This window comes from Nannospalax galili, unplaced genomic scaffold, assembly GCF_000622305.1.
Source record: "Nannospalax galili isolate Female #2095 unplaced genomic scaffold, S.galili_v1.0 scaffold1340, whole genome shotgun sequence".
In the NCBI taxonomy this organism is placed as follows: domain Eukaryota; kingdom Metazoa; phylum Chordata; class Mammalia; order Rodentia; family Spalacidae; genus Nannospalax; species Nannospalax galili.
Window position 1 is genome coordinate 248,794 of NW_008346293.1, and position 12,479 is coordinate 261,272.

Genomic DNA, 12,479 nt, shown 5'->3' on the forward strand with positions numbered 1-12,479 from the left:
TTGTCTTTATTCTTTTATTGGTTAGAAAACTTTAGTTAATTTTCATTCATTCCAGTCTAATTTTTAAGAATGAGAACTATGGAAACTTGAATCTAGTTTTTTCAAGGTGATTATAATAGCTTGAAAATTGGAAATTTTGTTTATCTTATGTCATGTATAAATATGGGAGTATAAAGGCTACAGTAAAAAAAACAAATTATGTTACATGGAATGTGTTACTGTGATTAAAATCAGGAAAATTAATCTTTATTTTCTAATATATCCAATCAAATTCTAAAATATTTTGCATTCCAGATTTCCCTTTTAAAAGGAGCAGTGGAACCAATTAAAACACACCAAGTATATTTTAAATTTCCATCCTTAATTTCAGCATATAAAATATATGCTAGTTGTGTATGATGATGTTAAAACACTTATCTAATAATTTAGAACCATGGTCAGAGTTTGAGATGTTGTTTATAGTGTCTTGGAATTTGAGGCAGCATGTTAATGATAAAGATATAGCACTGCCACGCTTTCAAAGAATATATATTTTCCAGTCACAAACACTGATTTTGCTACATAACTAATTAGATTTAATAAAGACAGAAATATATCCTCATTCTATTTTCAATTTTCTATTTCCATTTTTATGTGAAGAACTATGTGTCTATTAACAGCACACTTGGAAAACACAGTTAGAAGCAAATGCACAGATAGGATTTTACCATCTAAACAAAGGCTTATGCTAAGGGATAGCTCCCTATTGGGAATTGCTAGCATCAACTAAATGAATGTATACTTAGGTAGGTAATCAAAATTAACCTATAATGGCTGGTCAAAGATTGAAAACTTAACTTTTCCTAAACAGCTCTTTAAGATCATTCATTTGTTTAAAAGCTAGTTGGTTTATACAATAAAGACATGGTGTTTTCTATTAAAATAAAACAACTTGTGAGGTGGCTTTTTTAAAATATTCTTTCATTGTAGCACAGCAAGTTTGAGTTAACTCACTGTTGAGTGAGAGAATATTTATTAGCTTAGTTAAGTTATGCTTAATGAGCTTTGGGTGTTTTATCTATAAATTTAAAATATTGTAATTTATTTTAAAATTTGCACCTGTATGTGCGTGTCTGTGTGAAAGTACGTGTACATGAGTGCAGCTACCTGCTAAAGCCAGAAAGTCATATCAGAGTTCTTGGAGCCAAAGTTGCAGGCAGTTGTGAGCTGCCAAATATTGGTACTGGGAACCCAACTTACAATAGTAGTGAGTGCCCTTAATCACTGAGCCATCTCTCCAGCTCCCCAGATAGATATTTTTAAATCTCATATTAAATACCTAATACCCATGATGTTTTTGGAAACATTCTTATCTGTGACAACAGATAATGATATTTACTTTTAGCTTAAAAGTGATTACACATCATTGTAGTTACATTTAATATTAACGTTTATCTATATAAACAATGCATTTATCCTTGAAGCATTGAAAATATGATGTATAGGCCTGTTTACCATATATGTACTCGGACTTATATAAAATATAATCTGATTTTTGTGGCCCATTTCAAATCTACTTAGGGTCAGATGTTGTTCCTGGGGTTTGCTGCTCTCTGCCAGCTCTGTGGGGGAACACCTGCCAGCTTTTCTAAACTTTGATCACTTTTGTCACTTTCATTATTTTTTCTAACAATTATTCAGTATTGGTGGCAGCCAGAGAAAGCATACCTAATGGGAATCTGCCATCTGCACTAGGCCACAAGTACCCACCTATATTAGAGTCTATTTTTAACCCCCTCTCCTTTTGATAGTCTATACCAAGAATCCATTTTCTCTCAGCGACCACTCCACAGGGAGCAGCAACAGGGGAGCAGTAGCTAGTGGCATCCATCCAGCTCCCTGAGGATGAACGAAGTGGGGCTGGACAGCACAGACCAGTTCTAGCATGATGCTCATTCAGGAGAAAAAAATCCTTCAAAGTGTGACCAAATATGAAATTATGTTACAGAAGCTATTATCTATGACTATGAAAGTCAGACTGACAGGGCAATTTAGATGTTCTTCAAAAACAGGAAACTATTTCCATAAAATGAATAACCTTACATCAGGTTGCCTGTTTTTTTTTTTTTTCTCCTCAGGCAAGTAAAGCCCAATACAACCTTCCTAGAATTTTTTCACATTTTTAAGGTCGATCTTGAGGACAGGTACAGAAGGGCGTTATAACTAAAAGTTCTTAATTTGAAAATTATTAAAAATATTCCCTTAAGTTTCCTTAATACCTTGGAGCCCTTAGAATGCAGTGACATTCACATACAAGTGAAACTTTTACACTTTCATCATCTAAATAATTTTCTAGGTGGAAAAAATGTCTGATTTCACATTTCCTCCTTTGTATGAAAAGTTTACTGGACTATTTGTAGATTGATTAAATGAACGATTTTTTAAATGCAGAAATCATTAGCATAATAAATATCAGCATGATATTTTGGTAATAGTTTATAACCAGGTTGAAAAAATTCTTTGCCCTGTAAACAATCAAAGAGGAAACTATAAAAGGTGTTTTCAGTAAATTCAGCATCCAATTTGGTATATAAATATCCTATTACAGTTTGGGACAGAAAACAATATTTCATTTTGAGGGTATCCAAACCCTTCATATTCTAAATAGTCTCTGCATTATAAACCTTAGACATATATAAAGAATAGCTTTCCAACCCCAGGTGGATAAATTACAAATAGTAACTTTTGTGGAAAAAATAATTAAAGGGTTTTAGAGAGTAGTTCTGTGTGTAGTATGATTAGACAATCTGGTTAACTGTAAAAAACACACATTCCTAAATCCTATAAATCTGCATTTTGACATATCTCCTATCTTTTTGAGCCTTTAATCACCAGCTAAGAAATACTCCAGAATCATAGGAAAGAAATCCAAAAGCACAATCACATGAGGCACCGAAAAGGGGGAGTAAGACTGACATTTTCCCTACTCTAAACTCACATTTTCCATTTAAAGGAAAGGTATTGTCCTACTTGTTTTAGAGCAAAATTGGTTGCTCTTCAAGTAAAATCTCATGTCCAGAAAAGAGAAAATACCATGTAACTTAATGTCACTTAGGTCTAAGAACCAGAGTTCCCTGGTCTTGGGATGAGAAACGAAGGCACTTCTGCAAGTTTCATATAACAAGTAGCTTCATTCATGGGCTGAGAACAAGCTTTTCCATGATTCTACACAGGACAATCCCTGGTTCCTGACAGGACAGTAGACTCTAATTTAAGTCATTAGGCTTCATGCAAACTTTAGAAATTGTGTAAGTTTTGGCTCACCCTATTTGGTCATCAGTGAAAATGGCTATTTTCAGGTCGATTACAGTAACTGCACCTTCCTTTTCAAAGACCTTACAGAGTGTCTCAATCAAATGATTTCAACTGCTGTTAACGGTCTAAAAAGACTGTGCTTTATAAATGTCCTTGGATGTACATTTACCTGGAAATAAATTTTGTTATTTCCTGTTTGATAAAAATAATTTAGAGCAATTAAATGTATTACATATATAAATTAAATGAACTTGGTCCTAAAGTTGACTTTGGATTTGGTGGATTAATAAAATACCTGATGTAGGAGTATTAAAATGTTAATCATGAAATGTAAGATTTGTAATATACAAGCTTTACAGAAGCTATGACAAAATGTATCAGATAGTACAAAGATCAATGATGGAAGAGGTTAGAGTTGGAATGACCCCGAGAGGATCTAAAGTTGTGTGAGAATAACAACTTCATTGTAATGTCTTTAGACGTGAAAGAAAAAACTGTCCAACTCCTGAAGCCACTTTTGACTGTGTCTGTATCAGATGTCTTTTCACTTTGTTTTTTGTATGCTGTCATAATGATAGGCTCTCGTAATGATTACTCAGCAAATTAGCTTATCAATCCATCATTGGTGGTGTTAGGTGATTTTTTGGATTTACTCTTCTGATAAAAAGCATTATCATGAAAAGGATACTAACAGTTTTTTGTGAAGGGCTCACCCTCTGGGCCTTGCTGAGGAAATACCCTGCAGCTTCATTTCAGCAACTAGTAGAGAGCACAGGGTTTGAGCAGTTGATAAAACTTTGCTAGTTGGAAACAATTTTTGTATAACTTTTGTTCTCATATATCTAAGATAAATGGGAATAATCATTTAAATATGGGACTCTTGAAGCAAATTTGATGAAAAAGATTTTGAATTTTTAAATTAAAATCTCCCTACCTAATGTGACCCTGATTAGTCTAGTTCAATACTTAAGGGGTTTTTGGCAGGAAATAAATGGAACTTTACCTTTATTATCTAATTTCCTCTGTATGTTCATAAAAGCACATACTATTTCTTCACAGAAATATGCAGTAATCAAAATAAATTTATGGTGTTCTGTTTGTTTTGTAAAAGAATGTCTCCATATGAAATAGACATAGCTGATGACACTTTTTCATTGCTTTTTTCTTTCTATTCTATCAGATCAGTATGCATTCTGTCGATATATGGTTGACATGTTTGCCCATGGGGATTTAAAACCAGGTATTCCAAGCAATTCTTGTTGTCTGTTATAAAAGTCTTTGTTTCTAAGATTGTTGGCTTTTTCTGTACTAAGCTATATTTTCATTTAAAAATTTGCATAATGCATGTGCAGATCTAGCATAAAGCCAATAAAAAACAGAAACAATAACGGGCACTGGGGCCTTTCATTTGACTTGCAATCACTGCATGGCCTGCTGCAAATGAAGGAAGCTGAGAGCTGAAAACATGCTAATATCTTCATGTATAAAAATGCTAATATCTTTAATAATATCTTGCAATGAAGCAATGAATCACCAGATTTGATTCTTGACAAATTTAGAAGAAAAGAATTATGACAAGAAAGTGTATTCTTTTCCTACTAGTAAACAACATTCAAATGAAAATCTACCCCTTTTCAAATATTGAATCTTATCTTTCCAAAACTTTTATATTTATTATATATTATATATATAATGTTATTGATTCCAGAGAGCAGAGCTGGATATAGTTAACCTTGAGGTAAAAAAAAACAACACAATGAAGGAAGATTTTTGTTTAACATATTTCTACTCTCTTACATCTTAATTGTACAGAGTATATTAGAGAATTCTTTACTAATATCTTAATTAAAATGAGAAACTTTATTCACTGTATTATGCCTGTTAAACATTTAAACCATGACAGAACCCAGACACATGTTTGGGAAATAATTCTAAGAATATACATTAATAATATGATTTAATATTGTTAAGGAAGGAGCTAATTTTCATTAGGATGATTGAAGATGATTGCTTAAAGGAAACTATATTTTGTGGATTTCTTTTAATGCATAATTATAATTTGTGCATTTATTATAAAAAAGCATACCATATCTGAAGGAAATATCTAGTGCATCTAGGCCCTAGCCATGTAACAGATCATGAGACTCATATCACTCTGGAAGACTGAGTTAATCCTAGTTGCTGATTCTGTCAGATAATTCCTGTGTCTTGTCCTTCTTTGCCTTCTTTCTCCTCTCCTCCTCCTCTCCCTCAGCCCTTCTCATTCTTCCTCTTCTTCCTCTTCCTTCCCTCTTCTTCTCCTTCTCTTTTCTTTCAACGTTTTATGAGTTAGAAACTTTAATGAATGAAATGATCCTGAAAATTATAGGTGAAATAATTACTGTCAGTATTTGTATTTAGTAACATAACAAAGTTAGATGATGTGATCATTTGGGAAGAGAGGGCTTGAAAATCAAAATATGCAGGGGAAACTCTTAATGTAATTCTTTTCTAACATTTGAGCAAATGACTATATGCCTCTTCTTCATTGTTCTTACATTTAAATTGGAGTTCATAGTAACCACATTACACCATTTACAAAACATCTAATGGATACACTCAAAATGTTGTTATTTTAAATGTGATAGTCTAATTAATGATTTTTACCAGAGTCTCTGCATGAGTACCTCAGTGAAGGGAATATTTCAAGTTCTTATTTAAATATACAATAAATTCTATTTTCTCTAAAAGATTTGTGGCCCATTTTGTTCATATGGGGGTTTAAGGTAATCTCTCGCTGTGTATATTGGTACATTCCTGTTGTCACAGCTCTCAGGACGTGGAAGGTTTGGGAGTTCTAGAGAAGTCTGGATTAAATACTGAGATGACACTATCTGAAAAATAAAAAGTTAAAAGAGAAAGTTATGTTCTCTATATATTTTTGTTTTCATACAATCAACTGTTTACTTATGCATAAGATGACTCTGTATTATTGGGGAACATGAACTGACAAATAACCAATATAGGTATTGTTTCCTCATAGTCCATCAGTTTTTAAATTTCATTATTTGATGAAAATCATTTGCTCTGTTGTCACTTAGGTTACTCATAGCTGCTGCTAATTTATCATACAATATATGCTTTCTAAGAAAGTCACAGAGCACAGTGAATCATGTATTGCCAAAATCAGTATGGGGTGCTGAATGTTTTACTGTTACATTGCCAACCAATTTTCTCTGAAAATTTAACAACAGTTAAAAGTCAGAGAACTAACAAAGCTGTCTCTATTTCAGTTAATGATTACACAGACAGGGTCCTTCTAAGGTATATGTGATCATATGCTGAAAACCCGTAGATTTAAATCTATAGCAGTATATAGTCCTCTAAAACCTAAAGACAATTCCTGAAATGTATAAAATTAAATTTAAATCTGTGTGTTAGCTTATTTGCCTAATTTATTTCATCTATCTACACTTATTGTTTTGAAAGTTTAATAATGAAACAATACCTAGATTAGTGTGTCATACCCAGATATGAAAAAGGAGGAACAGAGTGAAGGGAAGCAAAGGATCACAACTATATGATGTTTTACAAATAACATAAGGGAAACTAAACAACACTGTTCTTTCCGATGAGGTAGTGCATAAAGTGGAATGAAAAAGTATTGAGTGCAATGTGCAATTTTATATTTTATTCATTTATTATTTTTTATTATATATGTATGAATATATTTCCTGCGTGTATGTAAGTTCACTCATGTTGTGCAATTCCCACGTAGGTCATAAGAGGGCATTGGATCTTCTGGAATGTTACAGATCATTGTTAGATGCCATGTGGGTGCTGGGAACTGAACCTGGGTCCTCTGCAAGAGCAGCCAGTACTCTTAATTGCTGAATCATCTCTCCAGACCACAATGTATAATTTTAAAAATGAAGAATGAAAAACACGGTTTAACTGGGTATATTGATTTTGAAAGAATACAAATGGTAAGGCACTGTGACATTAGAAGATAAGACAATTCCTGGCAAGCCTATTATTCTGTGTGTCTCCAGTGTTTATAAAACCAACCTGCTTCCATCTGGTTCTGTTTGGGATTAGTGGACCACCTGTTATTGGTTAGCCAGAGTTATCTTTTATTAATTATTGGCAATGAGTTTTTAAAACTATCATTTGAATTTTTCCTCTGGAATTCAGAAATCCCTTGCAGAATATTGTCACATCCTCAGAAATAGCCTAATTTATGGTTCAATTTTAAAAGCAATGTTATTGATGAAATGTGCTGAAACATGACAGTAAATCACAAGGTTTGCCATTATATCCCATCAAACAAAATACTTCTAAGGTATACATAACATTTTGAACTGGCATATTACTCATATAACTGAACACAAATTAAGAGTGCCTTGCTTCTCTGTAGTGCCTATTGGATATGCAGTGCTGTATGCTCAGTGATAGTCCCCACTTAGTTGCAGAGACTCTTAATAAGCATGAGTAAACTATGGGCATTAGATTATTTTACTGTATCTAGTTAAAATCCTCCTGCACTGATTTGCTTTATGCTAAATTTGATCAGTAAGAAGGAAATCCTTTATCAATCTAGAAATTGAAAATATACTTTTAAAGCTGAACTTTTGGGCAGCTGAAACAGAAAGATTTACTTTTTTAAAAAATTAGAAATATTGAACAGTGAAGATAGTCCTTTCAACTTCTTGTATTCTCTTGCCTTTTAGTGATCTAACAGCCATGAGATCCCTTGATGATGTAGATAGACAATGTTTCAGGATGGATTCTGAGCAGCTTTTAGGGAGGGAAGGAGGGAGAGAGAGAGAGAGAGAGAGAGAGAGAGAATGATGGTCTTGAAATTGATGATCCACTTTCACCTAGGGATTAAAATCATCTATTTGTCATTTTCTCTTTTTTAAAAAATATTTTATTTATTATTTTTATTTTATGTGTAAGAGTGTATTGCCTGCATGTATATGAATGCACCTGTGTCATGCAATGCTGCAGAGGTCAGAAGAGGGCTTTGGATTCCCCTGGACCTGGAGTTAAGGAAGTTGCGTAGCCACCATGTAAATGCTGGGAATCGAACCCGGGTCCTCTGCAAGAGCAGTCAGTGCTCTTAACTGCTGAGCCATCTCTCCAGCCCCTACTTGTCATTTTCTGATGAGACCCCTAGTAAAACTGGGCTGTACACCACTTGCAATACTGAGACTCAATTTAAGCTTTTATTTTTCGTATTTTGTTTTGTTAAGAAATCAGTCATATAGATAATCCAATCAAAATTCCCATTGGCTCATTTATACTGAACTTGTTTGTAATTCTAATTTCCTCCTCGGTATTTTCTAACTAAGTACATTGTATTTGAATACCACTTACACCTCCAGTTTCACTCATTTAAGATCCTGAAAAGAAACATCATGATTTTGCTTGTCATAGTTTCCCTTCAAGTTTAGCCCGGGACTAATGAATTTGTATGGATTTCGATGCTCAGTACAGAGACAAGGGCTAGTGTGCTTTTGGTTAGTGATTATAGCATTTTCTTCCTTCAGTTTTTTACCTCGTAGCATTATGATTAAAATTTAATAAATGTTAAAATTTATCTTTTGAGGAAAAGTTATTTTACCATTACAATTCTAGTAACTAGCTGACTTTCACTTGAGCTAAGAATTTGTGTCTAAGTAATTGATTTCATTTTTTATGTCACTTACTTTCCTAAATTGAGGGTATTCACCTTCCCAGATCCTCTTCGACTATAATAAGCCATTCTTTGGCTGCCTATATTCCAATTCAGTGGGGTTTAAGCCCATAGCTAGAAAGAGCCTCACAGAGCCAGAACTCTCTTTTTATTAAGATCCTTTTCTTGAACTTCAATGGCTCTTTACATTTTGGCTTGATCTTGCTGAGAAGAGGTCAACTCTTACTGTAACACAGCCACTGTGACTTAATGGATTAATCTCATGCCATTCATGTGGCTGTATTATACAAGGTAAGATTCATCTCTACACTTCTCTAAATACCCTGCTTCAAAGTAGGCATCATTTCATAAAACACACTTTAATTCCAAATATTTAATTATTATATACAAAAACTTTGAAGTTAGCCAGGCATGGTGGTGACACCTTTAATCCCAGCTTTTGGGAGGCAGAAGCAGGCAGATCTCTGTAAAGTCAAACTCTACATAGAGTTCCATGCCAGCTGGGGCTGAGGGAGACCCTGTCTCAAACAAAACAATACAGCAAAACTGAGAGTTCATCCACTTAATTATTGTTTACTGGATCTTGTCAGTCAGCTGACAAGCAGGAAATAACTTTGTAGCTGTGTAGGAGATACTCAGAAATGTTACATGCTAATCTCAGTACACCAAGATTATAATTTATGTCTCCTTCCTACCTGAGATTTTTATTTATTTTTTAAAATGTGTTCAGTTATTTCATAGTGTACAGGAATAAGAGCATTTTGATAAGAATGCAAGTATAGAAAAATTAAATGCGTATTTTGCACATTCCTCAATAGTTAAGATACATGTACTCTAGAGGCTAGAGAGATGGCCCAGCGGTTAAGAGCACTGACTGCTCTTGTAGAGGACCTGGGTTCGACTCCCAGCACTGACATGGTGGCTATGAACCATCCTTAACTCTAGTTCCAGGGGAATCTGAAACCCTCTTCTGACTTCCACTGCCTTCCATGACGTGGGTACACTCACATACATGCAGGCCATACACTCATACACATAAAATGAAAATAATAAATAAAAATATTTTTAAAAAAGATATATGTACTCTAAATGAGAAACATCTTCGGAGAGGGGCTGATCTTGATTATCATCCATGAGCTTGCAGTGTGTCCATCTTATAGATTTGAACTCCAGATTTTCAACTCCTCTTTCATAGGTTCTTACATAGTCTGATTCCATTATTATAGAACATATATCAGAAAATAGAATAGTTGAATTTTAGAAACCCTGGGTGGCAGATGCTTTTTCTGAAAAGAATATCTCATGTTCTTTGTTACATAATACCAAGGTATTTCCACTTATAGACCTTAATTAGAATGATATGTTCAATCAGTTTTGTCATTTACACATTGTCTATTTCCTCTGGTATCTGCCTTGACATCTTTTCAACATTTGTGACCTTAAAAATGACGAACACTAGCACATGGATTGTACAATGAAAGAGCGCTAGAACATGCTCTGAATAAAATGGAATTATTTGGGTACTCATCAAAATGTAACATGTTATAGGTATGTCTTACTAAAAGGCTAAGAAGATGAGAATATCAAATGTTCTTTTTGTCCTTCATGTGTATTAAACACTCACTGAATCTCAAATTTGGGCAAGTTCTTTGTAATATGAAGACTCAGAATCTAATATTTCACTTGCAGAATCAATTTCAATTTCAGTCTAATCATTAGAGCACTGCTGCTATCTGCTTTTCACATTCATCTTTTGATTCCTCTAATAATTATAAAATATCTTTATCTGTCACTCTGCTACTTGCAGTTATGGATGGAAAACCAAAGGTTTGAATCTTAAAGTAGGTTCTATAAAAACCTAAATAGATCATTGAAATGATGTATCCATATTTGTATGCATTGCTTGAGGATGAAGCAGTGCTTTAGCAAACAGTAATAAGCCCAGAAGCAGGAGAGGCATGGTAAACCTCACAAACTGCTTCAACTTCCGGACAGTTCTGTCACTGTGCTGTTTTGTTATTATGTTGACCTTATATATTATTGGGAAAAAATGATAAATAATGGTGAGATAATTAGTAAGTTAGTAAGATGGAAAATGTTCGGTGTGTTGGAAAATAACAACCATGAAGATTTTATAGTGTGCCTTGGATTTTGAAAGTTCCCCAGTGGTTATTACAAAATATAAAGAATTTTATTGTGTTTTTAAAAGCAGGCAAGTTTTCTTTTGTCCACAGAAGACCTATAAGGAATAATAAGTAAACAAATGTTAGTCTTTTTAATAGTTAGAACAACTAAAATAGTATAAAAATGGAACAAATTTTCTTCTTTTTAAAAATGTATTTAAATGTACGAGTGTTATGCCTGCATGTATATAAGTGCATCTGTGTCATACAGTGCCTGCAGAGGTCAGAGAGGGTGTTTGGATCCCCTGGAACTGGAGTTATGGACAGTTATTAGCTGCCATTTGGGTGCTGAGACTCGAACCTGGGTCCTCTGCAAAATCAGCCAGTATTCTTAAACACTGAGTCATCTCTACAGCCCCAAATCCAACTTTCTTAATAGCATAAAGAGAAATATTGTAGACAACACACTTGGTATGCCTTACAGAGAAGGTTTTAAACCCTTTGTTTCTTGAATTTTAGAACCTCAATTTTTTTATGAAACTTAATTCTTAAGGTTCTTAAAAGGATACATGACATGCTAGCTCATACCTATGATTCCAGAACTCAGGAGGATGAAGCAGGAAGATTGTGAGTCCAAGAGAAATCTAGAATATGCAGCAGTAGCTGCATCAAAAAAAGATTTACTAAAAGTCATAAATAATTCATGCAGATATCCCCCCCTTCTTTTCTTCTATCTCTCTTTTTAAAATTATAATTTGTTAGAAAATGGTGGCGTTTTTAAAAAGAGAAGAGAAGGTCTTATGGAATGTGTAAACAATAAAATGGGCCTTGAGTTAGTGTTTGTGTGTGTTTCTGAAACTGAAAACATCCAAGACTAAAATGATATAAGACAAAGGATCATAAATCTTGAAATGTATTCTTGCCATTGCCAGGATTTGAGCATTTATTCACTACTGGGCTCTTAAAATACCTTAGAAAATGGGTGTTATTCTTGTCAAAAGACTGGATACCTTCAGGCTAGAGAGATGGTTCAGCAGTTAAGACCATTGGCTTCTCTTCCAGAGGACCTGGGTTTGGTTTCCAGCACCCATAATGTGGCCAACAAGCATCCTTAACTCCAGTTCCAGGGGAACCCAACACCTTCTTCTTATCTCCCCAGATACTGCATGTCACAGATACTCTTACATACATTCATGCAATACACTCATACATATGAAATAAAAATAATAAATAAGCCGGGTGTGGTAGTGCAGCACTCAAGTGGCAGAGGCAGGTGGATCCCTGTGAGTTCAAGGCCAGCCTAGTCCACATAGCGATTTCAGGCCAGCTGGGGCTATAGGGAAACCCTGTCTCAAAAAGACCAAAAATTTAAAAATAAATAATAA

The 12,479-nt window shown here is 34.1% G+C and overlaps 1 protein-coding gene across 1 annotated transcript in view; it reads left to right on the plus strand.

Moving 5' to 3' along the window:
• Positions 1–12,479, plus strand: part of Trdn (triadin) — a 226,845-nt gene that overhangs the window by 85,718 nt on the left and 128,648 nt on the right. The window contains exon 9 of the mRNA XM_029568123.1: positions 4,475–4,534. Within this exon, the coding sequence (XP_029423983.1) occupies positions 4,475–4,534 (60 nt within the window). The remainder of the gene's footprint in view (positions 1–4,474; positions 4,535–12,479) is intronic.